The sequence below is a fragment of the Thermobia domestica genome, chromosome 8 (genome assembly GCF_964235325.1).
Source record: "Thermobia domestica chromosome 8, izTheDome1.hap1.1, whole genome shotgun sequence".
NCBI lineage: Eukaryota > Metazoa > Arthropoda > Insecta > Zygentoma > Lepismatidae > Thermobia > Thermobia domestica.
In genome coordinates, this window is record NC_137461.1 from 20,350,589 (window position 1) to 20,373,737 (window position 23,149).

At 36.2% G+C, this 23,149-nt stretch overlaps 1 protein-coding gene across 1 annotated transcript in view; it reads right to left on the reverse strand.

Annotated features, from left to right (window-relative positions):
- The window catches only part of LOC145692758 (WSCD family member AAEL009094-like), a 290,574-nt gene that overhangs the window by 154,102 nt on the left and 113,323 nt on the right, over positions 1-23,149 (reverse strand). The window contains exon 2 of the mRNA XM_081768202.1: positions 15,671-16,349. Within this exon, the coding sequence (XP_081624328.1) occupies positions 15,671-15,814 (144 nt within the window). The 5' untranslated portion in view covers positions 15,815-16,349. The remainder of the gene's footprint in view (positions 1-15,670; positions 16,350-23,149) is intronic.

Below are 23,149 nucleotides of genomic sequence, written 5' to 3' on the forward strand. Positions count from 1 at the left end.
TTCAATTTTAAATGAAACTTTTATATAATATCATTCTAGTTTGCTTTTTATCCTTTGTTTACGACTAGTTCAAACATTTATACAAATTGTTAAAAAGAAGAACAATTATAAGTTAATCAACACATATTGTGAAGATTATAACTATGAAGTGATTAAAGATAAGTTGTAAACAACGTCATATGTGTGTTTGTGGTGAGAAGCTACCCCGAAACGAAATGTCACTTGACCCCTTTTCCATTAAAAATTTTGTATCTGAATTCAAGCCAGAATTAAGATGGCCTCCATGATGATAAGGCACTATAATAGATGCTATTCTACCTTCATTACCCCTATCCAAGGTATGAACTTACTCTCTCCAACTATTTCTAACTTTCAAGGATAGATTACAGTTATTTCCTTTATATTGTGTACTGCAAATGGGTTGAAAACTTTAGGTGGCACGAAGCACGATTTTACAAAACTGCAATATCCCATCAAATTTATAAGTAACAGCATGTGCTTCGCCACGAGGATCATCAAGCAACCAACAGACACCGTCTACGAAGAAATACGAAAAGGACACGGAGAGTCACGAAGAGAATCCTATAATTCCTCCATTGACTCCGCCTGCTAATTCGGCTATAAAAGAGCATGTCAAAAGACAGAAGACATCAGTTCCAGCTGATCAATTCCTATCTTTCTCTTCGGACTGCTTTCCGCCTCTGCGCTGCTACGGGCAAGAGGTTCCTTTCAATCTCCGCGCTGCACTGGGCAGGAGACACCAACTCACCTCAGGGCTGCTACGGGTTCCAAACCTTTCCACTGCTCTGGACAGGAGGCATTTTTGCCGATCTTAAACGTTTGAGTATTCACACGCTACCCTGTATTATTTTCGCGCGCTACACTAGCCAGTTGTTTTAAGTTTGTCATGTAAAGTGTACAGAAAAATTTGGGCAAGTCTTTAAATTGCCTATTTGATGTTGAGAACAGAACCCAATCAACCCCTGTGGGGCTTCTAACCCGTTACTACTACTACTGCCACTGCTACTACTACTACTACTACTACTAATACTATTACTACTACTACTACTACTACTTTTACTATGGATCTGTATAGTAAAGCTGCAACCTTATTTTAATGAGAAAAATGTTATGAAAATTTAAAAAAAATAATCGTTAAATCATTTTCTTGAGTATTATTTTCAATCTTATTTTAACGAAAGAAATGTTATAAAGATTTTTAAAATAAGAAAAATCTTTCCTTGGGCCGGGTTTGAAACCACGTCTGAAACAATTTTCTTTACTAGCATGTTGCGCTAGCACGCTCGGCTACGAGAGTCGACAGCATTGGGTGTTTACTTTGTGCTATATGTATGTCATGACTCGTGATGTTTTATCTGTATCGGCCAATAAGATCAACATATCTGAAACGTTTGGGATCCGCAAATATGCGGACAGGAGATCTAAACTCACAAAGAAAGGACTACTATTAGAGATATCTCTCACTCGTAGTAAAGTGTACATAATAACTTGTATAAAACTTTTTATAATAAAGAAGGTGATTGGAGAAAAAAGCATTTACCGTCTCTTCTATACATTACGATATCCAGTTGAACTAATTTTTCTCATGTTTTACTGTAGTCTGATAAATAACAATTTTAGGGTGTGAAAGTGAACAAATCTTGGAAGTCAAAATGTAAGGACCACCCTAGATGATGTAGGTTAATTCTGGAACACCTGAGCAGCTGCAACCAAACTTGGTTCATATATGAGTTACAATCTGGAAAGAAATACTGCCTGGGTGCCTTAGTGAGCGAAAACGATTTTTGCGCAAATAATAATAATTTTAAACCAAAAGCAAGCACTAGAAGGTATGTAACTAATAGCCACTGAGAAGTTTGTGGTCACATAGTTCTAAGGAGCAATCGAAAATTAGTTTCTAAATTTTTATTGTTTGTGATTGCATCACGAAAAAATAGCTAAACAATTTGTAGTGGATTTTCGAACATTGTTAACAAGTATTTGAAGCTAGATTTTTAAATCAGGTTACATCTCAAAGTACATATTCTAACAGGGTTTTAAAATTTACACCATAAAATAGAGTGTCTCCTGGGTTTCTATTTTACACATTCATTAGGGAAAACGGGGTTCAAATATTTTCTCTCCGTGTGAAGACCAAGGATTTCAGCGGATTTCAGCTAATGATGATATAAATATAATTTATTTGGACCATTTGTCATTGCACCACCTTGTATTTATGCTGGATATAACCACAACCAATTAATTATATATATATATATATATATATATATATATATATATATATATATATATATATATATATATATATATATATATGTGTGTGTGTGTGTGTGTGTGTGTGTGCAAACATTTATACATGTTTCTAGTAGGTTAGTTATGTTTCTACTTCGAACGACGATGACAGTGCTTTTTTTTGATAACACGAATTGAAGTAAACTGAACTAACTGACTGTTTCCATATTGTACACAGTTACTCTATAATCTTCCTATATCGCATTTTGTCCTGTAGTGGAAGAAATTAATAAAACTTATATATAAAAATTATATATATCTTACGTAGGATGATTGCGTCTGTGATCACAACCGAAACTTTCTGTCTATATATTTAAACATGCTGTGTATTAAGTCAACTTTTATCACTAGAAGGACAGGATGGGTCAAAATGACCCATCACCATATTTTAATATTCCACTGTAAACGTACTTGAAATATTATTCACTTAGTATTTCAAGTACGTTTACAGTGGAATATTAAAATATGGTGATGGGTCGTTTTGACTCATCCGGTCCTTCTAGTGTTAATTTTAAAAGATATTCCCGTAATCACGGTTAAATATGTTGTCCTGTTTATTATTTTGATTCTACATGAGCATTTCCCTGTCAGAGATATCGTTTTAAAAGATTGCGTGTTCCGTAACTTTAAGTAATAAACATTCGAGCCTGGTATTGTTCTCAGCTGCTTAGATGAACATGTGAAAGCTACTCACGTATTAATTATGTCGAAGGAGGGAAAAATAGAAGCTTTAAACTAATGCCATAAAACAAAAGTGCATGGATTATCGTTTTATACTTCGTTCTGTAAAAGAAATGTAAACAAATGTACATTAGATGTGGTAATGTTTTTAATACAGATCTAATAACTGTTCTTACGCCATTATTAGGAGTATGGGCATCTCAGTGTTAGAAAACAAACAGTATCTGTTTGTTTAGATATGTAGTACTTAAATAAACAAACAAGCTACTTCAGCACTATAAAAACAATAAACTATTATTGGCAACGAATAACGTAATTTGTACTGCCATAATAATCCGTTTCTCTCGATTTTCTCGTAAGCCACGCACAAGAACTTAGCATCAAGCTAAATAAACTAACTAACTAACTCTATGGCTTATGGAACCCGGAGGTTCAATGCCGCGTTCACAAAAGCTCTCCATTCACTTCTAGCCTTAGCCAACTGAATTCAGTTTTTACTTTGTATTCCTATTTCTGCGAGATCCATCTTAATATTGTTCTCCCATCTGCGCCTGGTCTTCCTAATGCACGTTTTCTGATTGGATTTCCAGTTAAAACTTTGAAAGCGTTCCTACTTTCTCCCATTTTCGCTACATGATCCGCCCACCAGAGGCTCCTATGCTTGATGACCCTAACAATATTTGCTAAACGGTATAAATTATGTATTCCTCCTATAAAGTTTCCGCCATTCTCCACTCCCGTTCCTCTTGGGTCCGAATATTCGTTTCAGAATTTTATTCTCAAATACTTTCAGTAAGTGTTCTTTCCTCAGAGTAAGCGACCATGTTTCGCAACCATACAACAGAACAGGCATGATTATCGTTTTATATATTTTAAGCTTCTAATTCCTCGACAGAATTTGCGTCATATTTTTATTTGAACAATAACACGCGTTCCCTACTTTCAGTCGACATTTATGCATCAAACATGTCACTATATCCAGCTCAACGTGTCCATCAATGGGCATGTCTAATTTAGGACTACACACAAAGGTAAGTCGTAAGTTTTGTCATTTTTCCACAACCCAAACAGCAGGCGCGTGTATACATCGTGATTGACCATAAACTCTCAGGTCAAACTCGTCCAAGAGATAGTGTTGACAAGCGAATTACTTCACAATGAGGCCGCCACTCCTGCAGTGTCTCCATCAGTCAATATTTATTGAGAGTAACGTTGAGTGTTCAAGACGCCTGATACGTGAAGTGTTACCGTGTGAATTTGAACTTATAAGCATAACGCTGCAGCAGCAACCCGAAACATTTCTCGTGCGAAACGGGAAGGTACAGTGAATCACGACACAGCAACACGTTGGTTCCAGAAATTTCGTGTAGGTTGTAAAACTGACAAACATCAATCAAGGTCAAGGCCAAACCATGGAAATAGATTTTGAGACCATGCAACACGGTAGTGAGGAAAATCCATCCACCAGCACAAGACGATTGCCATCAACTTGTCATGTCCCAATCCCGTGTAGTGTGTCACCTTCACGAAATCGGGAAAAGCATCAGGAGGTCCCGGATTGTGCCGCTTGAGTTGATCTCCAGCTTAAGCCCAGAGGAGAGTGGATATGTACCCGAGGCAATTAAGATGAAAGGCTGCCCAAATAGACTCTTATTTTTGGAGGACAATAGCTCAGCTCACACGTTCCAAGTCGTAGTGTCAGATTGAACACATAACCGATGCGAACAGAATATGGAAATCATGCCCAAGTATTCCCATATATTCCTCTACTTTTACCCTGGCTAGTTCACTTCAAATTTAGGCGTAAGTGAGCAAAGAATGGGAGGAAGCTCCACAAAAGCAAATAAACGGAAATGAGATATCAAGCTCGATGGAACCTGTTCATGATGGTACATTACTGTTGGTTCCTAGTGCATGGTGACCCACGTGAAGACCAGAAACACAAGACGACAATGTACACGTTTGCAACTAAATGACGATGCACATAATTCGTATTCGGTGAATTTAAGATGGATCACCACCCCGAAGTCAGTGCATATTTTTGCTTATTTCCTTAACTACTTGGGTTACATATTATAAATATTGTACTATAAGATAGAGTTATGTTTCAGATACAACACAGGACATTGATATATTTGGTTGTGTCTTCTAATATCGAAAAAAGTAACAAATAAAAGAAAATATTTGATTCGTTTTACAATGAGCACACAAGATGACACTTGCTGTTAGTTCTTACTAGAAGTGCTCCTTTTTATTAAATGTTTATTTGTATATGTAAAGTGTTAAAGTAACAATATTATTATGAAATAGATTTATTGTTTGACCGTTTCTCGTGTTGTTTCATATTTTATTTAAATATTAATTTGCATTTAAGGAAATAGATTTTGAGACGAAACTTGCGCAGAACGCCATAATGCGTTTTGCCAAATTTGTACGTTTAATTCCTGTATTCTAGCGTTGCAGTTCGAGATGCGAAACTTAACTGTGAATTTCGGTAAGAATCTAAAATTAATTTTTCCAGTAAGTATCCAAGTAGAATTCCATGATAACTTCCTTTATTATCTGGCATAAGTAAACACTGGACACTATTTAGCAATGCCACACTATACAAGCAGAATTTAGCATAGCACCGAGAACACCTAGTAATCCACCTTAAGATAACTTTAAGCTTTTTTTATGTTCCATACCTGTTTTTATTATGTTTTGTTGTTGGTAACTAGCGTTACATAAATATATTTACTGTGATACTGAATATTTATCATAAATCAGTAGATTATCAAATGCTTCATCTGCATATTGTAGATGATCTTGAAGTGATATGAAAGAAACAGCTTGTAAATTTAAAATCAGCACATCGAAATTAGGTAAGGACACCTGTTTCTTTTTATGCCACAAAACCAAATTTTCATTTCGCAAACCTATGTTATCATTTGTTCCCAAACTTGAAGAGACACCTTACAAGAGACATCTTTCGAGGACATTCTTATCGTTCAACATGCTGCTGAGATCTGGTTTTAGGGCAAACCAAAAATTAGAAATTCTGCAACATCAGTGTATTAAGTGCATTAGTGTCAGGGTGTACTATGTAGAATAATTGTATAATTTCATCCCTCTTGCTTTACTCTTTCTGATCAAAGAAAGTGACTTAGTCAGCGCTCCTTCGTTATTTATTTTCAACACTCCAACTTATAATCTTCAGTTGTACAGAATGTAAATTGAATATAATTAATCCAATAGAATATCAGGCGTATTTCAGAGATAAACAAGCGCATCTTCTCCGGTAGATTAAAATTCTTTTATCTTCCAATTTAATTTTACTTGATAATTATGTTAAATTTTTAATAACTCTAAATTATACTACATTTTCTATATTAGGTTTTTCATGCTCACGCAATTGAAGATCATATGCTTTAGATTATAAATTCAATCTGATAATATTTATAATCTGGTCAGTACTTTAACCCAGGCCCGTATTTATATATTGTGCGCCCCTCTGCTCTAAATAATTTGCCACCCCCGCACAAAATTTGCAGACCCTCGTACAAAATTTGCCGCTCTTCCGAAAACGACAAATATTACTGTTGAATTCATAGTTTTGGGGATCACTCAGGTGAATAGTGATAGTTTTAATCCAATTCAACTTCAAGGTCATACTCCATTTCCCAGGGAGGGGGCGAGATTATAAAAGTAATCGGAAACGAAAGATATTGGTGTTGAATTCATAGTTTTCGAGGTATCTGAGTTTAAGGTATCAGTTTTCATGATGTTCAAGTTCATCCTCACCTCTTGGAGGGGGGGTGAGGATGACATTTTAAAAATAATCAGATAAACTAGCTAATTAGTAACTACTGCAATTAGAGCGAATTAAACACATGGACAGTATTTTCTCGGGCTTGCGCAAGACTCTGCGGGTTGCTAGTTTTAAATATTACTTTATTGTGAACCTTAAAAACAGTTCCAACATTTTGCCGCTCCTAAATTCTGCGCCCTGTGCTCGAGCACAGAATAACACTTACATAAATACGGCCCTGCTTTAACCGAACTTCTTTACGTGGTGTACATGTACAAATTCTATTTGTTTATTAGGAGATCAATGTTTCTTTTCAGTATTCAAGTTACATGATGCACAATGGCGTATATATATAGGATGGCAGCTTAAGCCACCCCCCTTCGAGACCAGAAATGAAAAACATTAAGGAAGGATGAAACAAAATGAAATGAGAAAAAGAAGGATCGGTGTTAAAAATAAAAAGCTACAGGAAGCTTTTGGTTACTCTTCCTTATGAGATTTGTATTACTTGCAATAGACCTTACATGGTGGCGAAATGAGCGAGATATCCTGGAAAAATCAGGGAACTTAAAATTTCTAGAAAATTTGCGGAATTCTCAGAATTTCTGCTACTAGTGAGGGAGATTTCAAGCTTCCGAAAGCATAGTGCTTTTGTGTAACAGCGTGGACATTTTTTATCATAACTTTTCGTCATCGCACTCTTGCAGTATCAAACATGTTATTTCAAAAATAATTTCTGGTGCTCCTGTAACCTGTCATTTGGAATCGACAGTAGTTGACGGAAAAATAAAAACAAAAATTTATGTGGAAAGAAAGTTCTGTTAACATTTGATTCAACAGAAAGGGACGCAGATATTGTGAAATATTTTACAAGATATTATTGAGTATGTATTTGGTCTAGGAATTAATTCGTGCGGTTGGTACGCACACATTGAAGCTGTAGTACAAACACAAAATACATAAATACCTTAAGAAAAATATTGTCCATCGCTAGCCACCACTTTCGCCCATCTGTCAGGCAATGTACGGATTCCGTGGCGAAAGAAGTCCTCATCCTTGGAAGCGATCCAGTCAGAGACCCATGTTTCGATATCTTCTGAAGAAGTAAACCGCTGTCCAATCAAATCGTTGTTCATGCAATCGAACAAGTAGTAGTCCGAAGGAGCAACGTCTGGTGAATACGGCGGGTGGGGTAAAACTTCCCATCCGACATTTTCTAAATAGGTTTTGACCGGTTTTGCGACATGTGGGCGAGCGTTATCATGTTGAACAATAAGTTTATCATGTCTGTTCTCCCATTCTGGTCGTGTTCTGGCCAGAGCTTGCTTCAAACGCATTAATTGTCGTTGATAACGTTCTCCATTCATAGTTTCACCCGCTTGCAGCAGCTCATAGTACACCACACCTTTCATATCCCACCATATGCACAGCATAACCTTTGCACAGTGAATATCTCGTTTTGGTTGTGATGGACCTGGTGCACCTGGTTTCACCCAGGCCTTTTTTCGTTTAGGGTTATCGTAATGGATCCACTTCTCATCACCCGTAATAATTCGATGCAGAAACCCCTTTCTGCTCTGTCGTTGAAGCAGCAATTCGCAAATGGTTTTTCGTCTTTCAACGTCTCTGTCTTTCAATTCATGTGGAACCCAATGTGACATCTTTTGAATCATTCCCATGGCTTTCAAGCGTTTGGAGACTGTTGTTTGATCAACGCCTAATGCTGCTGCAAGTTGTTCCTGCGTTTGACACGAATCCTGCTCGAGCAATGCTGTCAATTCTTCGTCTTGAAATTTTTTTGGCTGTCCAGCTCGCTCTTGGTCTGCCAAGCCGAAATCACCACTTCTAAACCGTGCAAACCACTTCTGACACGTTCGCTCAGCTAGAGCATGGTCACCATACACTTCCACGAAAATACGATGACTTTCAGTCGCACTTTTCTGCATGTTAAAGTAATGCAGCAGGACACCCCGCAAAAATACTTTATCAGGCACAAATTGCGCCATGTTCACTTAACTACAAACTGGTGTTGTTGACGCTTTAATCCACTGCCCTATACTACGAACGATACGCGATGACAGGGGTTTGCAACACATGTGTGGATACACGGAACTGTGGGACGCTCCGTTCGTTGCGCCATCTCTTGTCCACCCGCACGAGTTAATTCCTAGACCAAATACTTTTCATAATAGTGAATATGTACTTTTTATAATAGATGAGGTCATAATGAAAGGAAAATTGTTATATTTGAATAAACAGAGGAAGGACGTAAATATTGTAAAATCTTTTTCAATACTTTTTTTTTTTTAATTATTATGTTACTCGAGATTTCTTCATAGTTTGTTATTAAAATACTTACTAACATATCCTAATTTTATTGTCCTAACAAACCAATATATGTTGATAGTAAAGTAGTTCAGATTGACCAAGCTCCTGGACCATCAGAATTTCATGTCACGCCCCCCCCCCTGAAATCCTGGCTAAACGAACCAATATATGTTCCCTGTAGTAAAATAGTTTAGAATGATCGAGCCCCTGGTGTGATGACAACAACATTTCATGTCACGGACTCCCCTTCCTCTTCACGAAATCCTGGCTACGTGCCTGCCCCGGTCCCGAAATAAATTTGTTAGTTTTTCGCATTCCACGTACAACAATAATTCTTCTTAGCATTTCTAAGAATTTCATTAACTTTCCATTGTCTTTTTCTCTGTTCAGAAAGAATACTGTATTTTGTCAAATTTCATTCCATGTAAGAGCTGCGTTCTTTTTTCTTTTTTTTTTCTTTCTTTCTTTTGACTATTCTACTCTTCTGTTCTTTTCTCTTAGTTGTTACTTTCTTTCGTTTCGTGTTCCACACCAACTTGCACGCATATCAACATAACGGGACTTTAGTTATTATATCAAAGAAATATTTACATCGTTTAAATGAAATGAAATCTTTGAGTTGTACGTCCCACGGCTATGCCGGCTAGGCTAAAGGAGACGGTGATGATGAGAAATGAATGAAATGGTGGAATGAAATAAGTGAGAGGAAACCCATGTACACGGTGTTTGTCCACCACAAAGTTCATTTGGTGGGAGCCGGAATCGAAACAGGGACCCCATACACCAGAGGTGAACGCTCTACCACTGAGCCACCGCGGCTCCGTTTTACATCGTTTAGTTATAAAGAATGGTAAATGTTTGAAATAAAGAAAACCAAGAGGGGGGATAAGTAGCCCGGAAAATTAGGTAGGCCAAGAGGATGCGTCCTATCTCTTCTATGAATAGAATAAAAGGTTAGATTCACTGTTAAATTTATTTTATCATATAACATGAAGAGTCAGTCTGCAATTCTTGCCATTAAAACTTCAATTTATGCATAAATTAAAATATATTTAATTCTCAAACTCAGGTGGGCAATTCCTGCTGCCCCTTTATCCTAAATACGCCACTGATGGTGTATAAAGTTACTGATTAAAGTGGAATGACAATATATTATATCCCATTAGATAAGGAATTTAAGACATCTGTATCGAACTTGACAGCGCTAATGTAGGCTCGAGAGAATTCGCTTCTCTTTAGTTTTAATTCCTGTAAACCAATAATTATACTTCTAATCAATTGTGATTACAACAGCTTAAAAAGAAATACAAGTATTATAATGAAACAATTTACAATTTTACAGCATAAAAAATTTAAATTAATGCATCAATTTCGCACATTTGTAATTGCACTAGTTACATTCAAACATTACCAGCTTTCACTAGATATATTCCAGTCCGTATTTTATTAAAATATGCACATTTGTGTATTATTTGAATAAAATGCAGTAGTGCAATATGTGTTGAAAGAACCGCAATCCCGATTGATCTTTCCAAGTTCGCAGGTTCTTATGAGAATAGTGAGATGAAGTGAAAAGCATCGTGTGTAATGTGAGGGGTAATTATCACCTTTTTTCTCTCCCCCTCTGTTGGACACATGAATCTTGGTGAATCGTCGCGTGCTGAATCCCTGAACCCTCTGCACTGAGAGTGGGACATCCGACACACACAGAGGGACGCGACGAGAGGGCATAACAGAGGCAGGGTTTTGCCATCGATCGATTCTCCTCCAGCCAGCTTCTCTCTCGACAATTTCGCAACAATTCTCCATCACCGGAGTGTCTGGCTCACTGGCTGGCTGGAGGCTCCAGGCCGGACCGCCGCTAATACTACGGGGAATACACGTACAGACAGATTGGCCTGTATTACATGCCTCTTCTCCAAAATAAATACATAAAATCAATATTTTATGTTCTTTAGTCGTTCACTTAAGACTACAGTTCTGGATCGCGACGTCACAGACATGTTTCTAAACCTTGACTCGTGCTTTCTACTAAATCTATAGTATTTAAGAGAGTAAGAAAATAAGAAGTCATTTGCGAAGAATGAGATAGGAATAATAGAGAAGCTACAGAAATTGGTTTCCTACTTGTAACGGCTCCAAAACTACCGTTACATTTTGTTTCTTAATTTGCTTTTCTTTGTTCGTAATATTAATTTATTAATTGGTTATTTTCTATGTTCTTTGCTATTTTTCAAAATTGTTATATTAATATATTATATATGGTAGAACCTATGAAAGCAATAAGTCATGACATTTCCTTGAAATGTCACGTCGTAGGATAGAAAATTGGGAGTAGAAGAAAACAAAGTTGTATTGAATATTGAATATACATTTTTCCTTAGTGATTCTTGGTTTGTAAAGTGTTCGTGTTGTTACATTATGAAGTTTAAAATTATTTCTGTCCTACGAATCATTCTTTACTTTTATATTGCCATGAATAATTGAAATTACATCTGAAAGTAGCTTATATAGTCAAATGTTATGGAATATGTTATGCAGCAGTTTCTAAAACAATCTAAATTTTGTACAGTAGGAGCTGGTAAAAATGCCTTGTGAGTAAAACGTTAGTCAAACATTTATCATAGCACACGTCTTAATGTAGTTTAAGCTGTTCCTCCATAATATACTGTATTTATATATTTTAATTCAACTACTATTGCAATGTGATGAATTGAAGGGAGAAATGCAAAAGATTAAGTAATTTTGCTAAGATGAGATTTAATCGATATGAATGAATCGACGATGTAATTATGTATTATTGTTATAAGATATTGGATCATATGAAACGACTATTTATGAATTAAGAAGGTTAATGTATGATATGAAAAGTAGTCTTCGAGTTGATAGATTAATGTAGTCACTCTCGTCATTCTCTACGTTGTGATATTATGCAGAATTTCAGAGGAATAGTTAGGAAACTACCATGCTATTGATGTCACATATGCTGCATACTTCGTATAGATATCTATTGTAAATGCAAGTTGAACTTTAGATCCATTACTCTACTGTATATTTGTGGATATTAAAGTATTATTACTGATTGTTGAAGATCGTTATTAATTGAAGATCTTTTTAACTGAATTCCATTGCATAGACATATGAAGTTTTAGATAATAAGCGCTCGTCGATGGTCATCCGCTTCCCTTTAGCTCCTGTTCTTCGAAAGCAAATCAGATGCGTCATTCACTTGCACTTTCTATTAAGATGGCGACCCAAGAGCTTACATTTTCAGAGGTGAAGGAGAAAGAATTTAGTTGATGTCCACTTCTTGGTAAATACGAAGAAATGGTGGAGCATCACATCCTGTCGCACACTGTTACAAATGTACCATCCTTACCACAAATATACTGCCATTTTATTGGCAACTAATGTGCAAAAAACTAAGAAGCTAGCCTGCATTACGTTCCTCAGCTAAGCTTTTCAACTTTTGGTAATATGAATTGGTTACATTATAAATTCCCCTCCATCAATATTAGCCGTTGGTTGCCCTCTATCCTTTGCCTTGTATTATAGTTTCTATTATATCCATCAGAGCCAGTGTTGCCCACGCCTCATTTCGTCTTGAAAACAACACGAAAAGTTCATCTTAAATTTGAGACGACACAAGGCAAGAAATTTCATCACAAATCTTGTAGGCAACATTAGTTCATCCAAGGCTTACATTTCAATCTCCGTTTTAGTGTTGCATGATTTGCAATATAAAGCCTGTAAATTGAGAAAGTGACTGCACTAAAATAATGTAGAGTATTTTTCAAACGTTTAAAGATATGCAAGTCATTACAAAAAATGCTCCAATAATAAATACCGTTTACATGTAGCTCTATTCATCATGCCTCAGGAATTTACTTCAGAAATAACTACACAGTATATACACTTATTTCTTAAAACTAAAATACAGTGTTTACGGTTTCTACAACTTAACGCTATCTTCACCAGACACTAACAGAAAGAAACTATAGTCATTTGTTTATGAAGTTCGTGGCAAGTTTCTTCTGATCCTAAAAGGGTATTAATGAGGTAAGAAATACTTACAAACTATGACTTCATTGGCTAATTTTTCTATTGCACAGTGTGACCCATAATTATGTAAGTCCTATGCGACGTTTGACTGACTTTTGTAGTGTATTTGTAATTTTGGACAAAAGTTTCGATATGGCAACACTGATATAGTCTGACGTGGGAACCGTTATGTGTATACCTGTGCGAGAGAGGTTGAACAAAAGATTCCCGAACCACTGGATCGATCGACGTGGGTCTGTGGAGTGGCCAAATCGATCTCCTGATTTAAAACCACCTGACTTTTTTTCTTATGGGATGTTTTAAAGGACAAAGTGCATTAACATCACATATGCAATTTGGTCGAACTACGGAAAGCTACCATAAAAGAATTCCACAGAATATCGGTATGGGTCTGTCAAGCTGCTTGTGACAACGTTGCTCATCGTCTCCAGATGTGTATCGATTTGAATGGTGCACCGACAACAGAGATTACAATTCTTGTGAGGAAAAGTATGAGAGTAATGTATCTATGTTCAATTTTATGTTGGAGTTATGTTGCTAGTTTCTTTACCGCAGTCTTTGAAATATCATGTACAGTATGTAATTATGGGCCACTTTACATATAACGTATCATTGTTCTTTACAGTCACGAACACTACACAATACATATTCTGCTAAGCAACATTTCGTATAACACTGCGATGATACAATAACCACTGATTAAGCTTTCAAATCCCAATCTGTTCTGAGAAGTGTTATATGTTGTTTTGATTAAGAACAATAAGTACTCTCTCTATGCACAATTGCAAGTTTTATTTTTCAGTTAATTTAAATATTTAGTCCTGTCATATTGTACTAATAGCTCAATATTCTCTTCATTAACCAGCGCCCAGAGATCGGTTGGACATTAAATATATCATTATCCGATAGGCGTGTGAAATATGCATTCCTTTTGTGACAATTTGTAGAAAATTTTACTTGTTTTATTGTCATCAATAGTTTAGTTCCTTGTTTAAAAAAAAAATCCCAGTGCTGCAACGAATCTCATGGAAACATTTGTCGCTATAAGCCGTCAGTACGGGCAGTTTTTTTTTTGGGGGGGGGAGTAAATTAGACCCTTAGTCAGTGGTCGAAGTGAGACGGTATGCGGTGGTATGCCATACGGGCATTCAGTGATCAAGACATACCGCCTCTGGTTTTTCAGTGATCAAGACATACCGTCACTGGAGAGTTGATGCTCAATACCTTTAATAAATCCATTTTTATACACAGTAATTGACAAATAGCTTAACACGTAAAAAGATTTTACTTCTTACGTAGAAATAATTTCTAAATTGACAACACCTTAGGGATTTTTGTTATCTTTTTCCTACTTTTTTGTTTTTAAAATGAGGTGTCTTCAAAGAAGTTCATATAGTTTATATTTTGATATGGCATATTGAATTATTTCTTATGTGTGTGTGTGTATTATGGCAAGAGCCTTAATGCATATAAATGTCGTGTTTTGAGCATGGGCAGATTTAGTGGTTATCTGCTATGGTGGTGGATTTTTCGGGGTTTTGGAATACTCCTCAGTCGAGTGAGGAGTCCGCGAGTTTTTCCGCAGGAAATTGTTAATTTAAAAACTCGGTTTTTGAGGGTTTTCGTGTATAATTTTCTATAATATAACATAGGGGGATTTTTTTCCAAGAAGTTGTTGGCATGGGATCAAAGTATCTCCATATCCCCTCCCTGTAACTACAGAGAAGCTCTCCAATGATTTTCAGTCATTATGTAAATAGAAATGCAATCTTTTAGGCAACATACCGTCACTGCACTGAATTTCAACATTTAGGTAGCCGGTATGTCGAGTTAAAATCACAATAAAACATACCGCCTCTGCTTTTTTTCCATTTCGAACACTGCCCTTAATCTTTCATTCCTCCACATCAAGTCATGATGAAGACAGCTGTACGAAAGTACCAGACCATCTATGCACACTAAAAATTAAGTTAGTCACCACGGATTCCAGAGAAAAATTGTCAATGTACACAAGCGAGAGACACAGACCTTCTTCCTGTTTATACACGAGTGTGACGAATTTAAGTTGTTACCAAGATAGTCAAATTTTCAGATTTCACAATACAGTAGTACACTCTCAGTAACCCAGCACATATCAGAGGAGGATTGTAGCGGTTTATCGCCGAATCGAAATCGTCGATTCAAGAAGAGTTATAGCGGTTTACCGAAATCGCCGAATTAGTACAAAATTATCAAAGAAAATGCATTTAAACAACTTAAGCTACTGTTTACGCTATTATTATGTATTTTTATTATGAAAATGCAATAAAGCTAGAAAATACTCTGATCCCCAAAAGCAGTACTCTCTACATACTCGGTCGCGCACTACCCTATGCTCAGAGATATGTAGAACGTTCTTTCCACACTCGCAAACAACGTATCAGAAAACGCAGGATTACTGAACGGACCAGAGTAATGCACGGCCGGATTACTGTATTTTGAAAGCAACGCACTTACCTTGCTAGCATCACTGGAAGACTTCCGACTTTGAAAACTGTCCGTATCCAAACTAACCGTCGAAAGAAGAAGGATTCCTGCCAAATAGATGCTTAGAAGAAATCCTAGTGCACAGAGTCTGGCGCGTAGGGTGGGTACGAACATTTTCTCTTTGGTTTTAATATGTTTATATTTTATTTTTATAAAACGTCAACTACTCTTCCTCGCTCTCCCTCTCTCTCACGCACACACACATACATTCACATGTAATGAAGAAGTAGCCAATCAACGCTTAGTGTCGAAGCGATAACACCAATCAGGTGCCGCCATTTCAGGGTTAACGTTGTTGGCGGGAAAGCGTAGCACAAATGCTGTCCGTTTCATCATTATATTTTATCACATATGCTTTCTTGATTTGTGACAAAGTTTTCTCACTTTGCCTTTCTAGGTTGAGTTAATAACTTGATAGATATTTAAGTTTATTATTAAAATAAAATGTATCCTTATACAAGTCACTTAAACAATAAGTAGATAAATAACCTCGCCTACGAAACCAAACAGATGTTTTCTCACAATTAGCTACATTGGAAGTACACAACGTGGCGTTGAAATCATTTTGATTCAAACACTGCGTGATTCCTTTCATTTTCGAAGCATTCTAATCTCCTAGTGCTCGGCAAAATATATTTGACCCAGGAATCTGAAAGAAAAAGAATAACAAGTTGTTATTTTAGTAGAAAAATAAAAAATAATTATTATTATTGTATCTAATAATTTCTTATTTACAAATAGTATTGTGTCACTGTAAAGAGTATGTCGTAGTTGGTACTGCAAGATGGCGTAAGTAAAAATACAGCCATGTCCAGTTTTTCATCATTTTGTAATTAAAATTGTCCGCAGAAGCTTCCTGAAAGGCGTTAAACCAATAACAATAGAAAGGCCCGTAGCCATTGAAGCCTAAATAAATGTTTGTTTCTTTTAAATCACAACGTTGTAGAGAATTTGTAAAGTTGACTCAAAACTAAATATAGAATAAACTCACTTTCAATTTATTTACCAACTTAAACTCAATTTAGAACATTTTACTCATTTCTGCATAAAATCAGGGGTAAAAGTGAGGAGGAACGCGGGTGGATGCCGTTACCCCACTTCCAAAAAATATCTATGGTATCCCCCCACTTCCTAACACATTACAAGGGCGAAGATAGCAAGAGGGACGGCATGGCGTCATATTCCCCTACCTTTTCAGATCCACTTTTACACCTGCATAAAATGATATTCTTCTTGGTAGCAGGGTTGCCACACTCGAGACTCGCGATGATGCCAAACACGGGTCTGAATTATGCTAGATTTTAGTAAATTATGCCAGATTTTCAAATTATCTTTCCTAATTAATTTTAAAGCCCCGCCCCTACTTATCTTCATTATTTTAACGAAGTGTTTTAACTGTATTCATATACAAAGTTAATATGACACTGTCAGTAATGATGGTAAATGGCACGTTAGAGGGGAGGATGGTCGAATTTATATTTTATGAATGGATGACATTTTAAGAAAAATATACACAACATGCCGCTTCCGACACAGCCCTGAAGCATTTCTTTTAGTGTATTACTAGCTGTCCCCTGATGCTCATATCCCTCCCTCTCTCAAGCTGTAAATTGAAAGGGACAGAAATATCCCAGATAGCCACACATTCATGTTTCAGTTGACAGTAATAAAACTATGGGTAAGTAAATATGTTTTTCAGGGTCACATTTTGCTATTTTTGAACATTTCTCTGAATTCAACAATAAATTACAACTGTGGAAATACTGACTGGCTTTCATTGCTCCAACCATTGCTTCAACTAAAAAGAATAATTCCCGACGGTCCTTGAACCATTTATATTTTCGCTCATTTTCTGTTCTCCAGAGGGAAGAATGAAATTATGCTAGATTTGGCCAAGATGCTAAAGTCAAGATGCTAGGTGCTAAATGCATGTGAATTATGCTAGGTCTAGCACCAAGATGCTAGATATGGCTTCACTGCTTGGTAGATATACCAAATATCTTCCGTAGCATAGAAATATGTAATTGAATTGAATAGTTACCAACTTTTCTTTCACCTTTTTCTTTTAAAAAAATGTATGTTAATGATGAGCCTTCGTAATGTTGAATTTGTGCACAGTATCTCTCAATATAAGCTCATGGTAAAAAACTAGACTGCGCGGGAAAAACAGTATAAGTCAAAAAAACAGGTTTTCAGGAGGCGATATTTTATTTTGCCAAGCATAAGTATGAATCACTTATACTAACAGTATCAAGACGCGATTACTCAACTCACGTTTGGACTTGACTTATACCAAGTTAACCGGAAGTGGAGCATGACACATAGATCTCCAATTTTGACTTATCTCATTTTGGCCAATTTCTGACTTATACTGTTTCTCCCGCACAGTCTAGAAATAAAGATTGGCAAATGCAAGTGGATTGTTAAGTCTACTGGGGAAATCACAAGGAAAAGACAAGAATGAAAGAAAAACCGCATCAAGGACAATACCTGTAGGCTGGTGAGGAAACTTCTCTAATAAATCTTTTCTTTCTATTTTCATTTTTAACCCTTTAATTGGCAAGCATTGATAGCATTACCATTTAAATATTTAGTTTATTTTTGTGATTGAACCCAGCGCCGTAAGAGATTTTTTCTGGGGGGCAAACATTAATATGTGTATTTGGGCCCCCTCTTTCTATCTTCTTTATGGACCTCCCTCGGAGCCTGTAGGACCTCCCGCACGGTAAGGTCTGCGGGGCCATTACTTGCGCCCCTGGGTCCGTTCCATAAATAACAAATTAATTAAGGGGACAATATTAACAAACCTCAAAGCCATACGAATAAATGTTATTTCTAGGGCCCCTAATAGTACACATTTTTTTATTTAATGATATGGGCTTAAGACTCAATTTTGTTTTATTTTCCTTCTGTATTCTGTTTTGTTTATGTAATGTAGTGTACCTGTTTGATGCTTCATTTATAATTTCACGTTCGTATTGTATATGGAATAAGAAAATTTTGTCTTAAAATGGGCCTCTTCGAACGGCAGGGAGTTTCCCTGAGGGGGACAGTTGCCCCCTGCCTTCCACAAGTTACGGCTCTGGTTCAACTATGTCTTCTTGATGATAATTTCGTAACCTTTAATTTTTTTTTTTTTTTTTGTACTTTGATTACAAAATACAGGATGTTTATTTCAAAGCAATATTGCTATAAAATAGGTCTTACGTGTTGCTACTGAGCAGCATTTCCCTATTATGGTCAAATATTATAAGAATATTTTCAGTAATTAGCAGCAGTTTCGTTGAAATGTCTTCCAACAGAACAAGAAACCACAAATGAAAAAAAAAAAAAATCTTTCGCGGAACGTAAGAGACAAAGCTCCTAAATATTAAATTTGACTGTCTCCCGTTGACGAAGATTAGAAATATTTAAACAAGCGATCCGCAAATCGTGTATATGAATATTGTATGAAAGCAATAATGTCAATTAAATCATCACGAAGTTATAATTCGTGCAGATAACGCAATAGAATGCGATGTTGCTTGTAAGCAACACTGCCAATTAAAGTGTTAAAATAAAAGCATATTCTTATGTCAGATAAAAATTCCAATATCAGACACTTGAAACTCAGAAGAAAATAGTATTTCCGCATCTGGTACCAAAGAAAATATACGACAGCAAGACAGAAAATATACTTTTAGGCCAAGTGCACTGTATTAATGGTTTTGTGGTTTCCTGTGGAGAATGTCGTAGTTAGAAATCGTAAATGAAAATAACTGGCAAATTGTGTGTCTGCATGGTGTATTTTTATATGTCTCTGTTCAAGAAAGAACTGCGATCTGTTTCTGTGGGTACTCCAGCCTGTTTCCTGCACATGTACTGAATTTGTGACGTTAGATGCGTGACCTTAATCCATCTCCAAGTTGTGTTGCTTAGATGAGTTTTCCTCTAGACATCAAAAGCGGATATATCATTTGTACCAACCTAATACAAGTAAAAAGAGGAAGAAGAAGATGATTAAGGTTGGTTTAAAGGGACAAGTTCTGCCGATAGATGGCACCACAATCTTCATATCTTTTCCCATGTATTTTTTGTCTTTCACGAAAATTCACGATTTCTCTTACAAATTTCAACCTACAGACTTCAAGTTTTTAGAAAAGGAACTTCCTAATCTATCGAAGGCAATAGTCCGTGCCGATTTTTTATTTAGAATTTCTTTATTTTTGAAATGGCTTGATTATTGAAATGGATATCCAAACCTTTAACAATGGAACTGTTTCAACAATGAAGAAAATTCTAAATAAAAAATCGGCACGGATTGTTCCCTTTAATAGGTTATGAAGTTCCTTCTCTAGAAATTTGAAGTCTCTAGGTTGAAATTTATAAAAGAAAATGTAAATTTTCGTGAAAGGTAAAAAAAATACATGGCGGGAGATACGAAGACTGTAGTGACATCTATCGGCAAAACTTGTCCCTTTACACTAACCTTAAAGAAAAACACTGTTAATTAGCATAGCATGTCTACTCTTGTTTGTCTTCTCCCAAACAGTGACACGCATACTACTTATACAAAAAAAAAACTGAATATACAGTGAAACCTCTGAATAACGGACACCAATGGGACATGAATTTTTGTCCGTGACTGAGAGCTATCCGTTACAGAGAGGTTACAGAAATTTAATTTCTCACAACGTTAATGGTATGCAGTAAGATACAGAAAATACATTATTTGTGAGCGTAAATACGTAAACTTCAATATGAAAATACTCTATTTAGTACGTATTTGAGTTACTGGGAAGGATGAAGGAGAAATTCATTTCTATTGAATAATATTATTGCTGGGGGATGTATTAATATATTCGTATACTGCAAAAGATAATGCATGTGTGATAATTTTCTTAAGTACATGTCATCATCACATTGCAAGCATTTTTCATTTATTTCAAATTGTCAGAACCTCTCAAAAGATGCGTTAGAAACCAACTAACCGGCTAAACTCTTTTGTTTAGCGACAAATGCATGCTTTGTGTTCTACAAGGGTAATAAAACTCTTTAGCAAGTGTCCACTGAGAATCCTCAGTACGGCTGCAGAAGGAACATGTATGTGTGTGTGTTTATCGCAGAATCGAGAGTAATTTCTGTCCGTTCGTTATGAAGAGGTTATTGAAGTGTTTGGGGGGGGGGGAAAGGACTGTCCGCATCCGTATCTGAGAGTGTCCGTAAAAAGGAGGGTTTTGTTCCGTAAGAGAACATTATGTTTTGGCCGGGACGGAAAAATCTGTACGTATTATAGAGGTGTCCGTTAAGGGAGGTTTCACTGTATATATATATATAATGTTCATTCAGTTCGTTATTTCGATAAAAGCGAGAAAAATCTGAATGCTCTGTCCTCTGTGAACACATTTTGAGAAGCACTGATTTTACATAATAGTCGTGTATTCAATACTTCAAAAAGTAATAATTAGCCTATTTTAGAGATGAAGTTGATATTTCTTTTACATTTTACATTCTAAAATATATATTTTATCCTTTATTTACGTACAGAGATACAGTATATAAGGAAACAAAATCAGAGGTGTAAAAATTCATAGCTTGTGGACAAAGAAACTCGTTAGCGAAGGCACGAAGTTTCTGCTACGTTTCAATTTGTTTGCGCGTGTATCTCCCCTTCAATTTATTAACATCATTTACGAAAATTGAGAGACTCCTTTTCTTACTTCTGGTGAATATTGGAACGGGAGGAAAAAGAGGAAAGAAATAAAAAAAAGAAAAAGAAAATATATTTGACCCTTCTTTTTGACTTGCTTCTTAATTTGACTTCCTTTTTCATCACAATTTTCAAAGGGTGGAGTCGCTGTAGTTGTGTCACGCAAATAACGCGTTTGAAGCTATCCAGCTCGGGAGTTTTTGGAAACGCAAAAGGCCTAGAAAGATAGTGCTGTTACCGGGTGGAAAAGGTTAAGTTTATTAAGTTAAGTATAAAGTTGAACACATTTCTATCTTCTATTTAGCTACTGCTAGTACACTTTCCTAAGAGTAAGTGATAGCTTGTGAGGAAACGAGTCAAAAAAAAAAAAAAAAAAATAGTCGACCTTTAAAATAGGATTTAATTGTACTTCAAAACTATGTTATGGATAAGTATTAGGGATAGCCAGAACCGGTTCCTGGTGGAACCGGTTTTCGGGTCTGAACGGATCCAGTTCTAGAAGATCCGGTTCCAGAACCGGTTTTTCGGATCCATGTCTGGAACCGGTTCTTCGGATCCAGGTCTGGAACCGGTTCTGAAAACCAGATTTCCAAGAACCGGTTTACTCGCGGAACCGGTTCCGCTGGAACCGAAACTTTGTGACCATCCCTAATAAGTATATAAAATTTTATAAAATGAGGATATTCGTCCGCCAGTTGATAGGTCTCACAGGAACAAAATGGCGAGAGACAGCAAGATAAATCCTTCTATGGACTCAACATCTCAAAAATAAATTCCAACTTCAACCTCATCCCGCTATTGAAGACGGAATTGCCACTCCCGGTTTCAATAGAAGAGTGGTTCCCAACCTTCTTTACCTGGAGTCCTCTGTCGTGAATTTTAGATACTTCACGTTCCTCTTCTTCATCTTGCACAGTCTTGGTTATATTTGGCTTTTGTATTTTATTTCTGACTCTGCGATGCTAGAGGCAGTAATGAATTCTCAAATTTTAAATAATAATAATAATAATAATTCAACCAATTAAAATTTATATTTATTACCAAATAACAAACTTGTAATGCCCCCATATCTGGCGCAACTGTAATTGTAACGCATTGACTGTATATTTGTATATATTATATTTTTTCCGTGACGCATCAAATTTTGAGTCGCCACCACACTTATCATAAAACGTGGAAAACATTGTTTTTAGGCCCAAGTTCTTCCAGACGACGATAAAGGAAACCACACTGCACGGTAGCGGTATAATAAAAGAAAACCATGACTCACTGGATTCTAAATTACAGCTATTCTATTGAACTAATTTATAGTGCTTCCAGTAAGAGAACGTCTCTGACAGCTTGCAGTGACATTGCCACTACTCGCGTGTCAAGGTTTTTTTTCGGTGCAACTGTAGTCGCAATTTAATTAATGGTATAAGACAGAGTGATAGTGGTTGGTAACACTGGTATCAAAATAGGGTCTGCAATGTCCCACCGCATGTGGTAAGAAACGTCAGAGACCATCTCTTGTTGGCCGTGTTATAACTTCAAAGCAAATAAATATCAATGACAGTGATTTGAAGTAAACCGATTATATATTGTCTGCACATTACACAAATACATGAAAATGAAAAAACTTCAATTGATATAGTGAATAATATACATAAATAAATTTACATACGTAAAGATATATGTGGATGTCTATCGTTTCTCGTGTATCAAATCATATTTTATTAACCCAGTTGCCATCATATAGGAAAATATCTATCTTCAAAAGG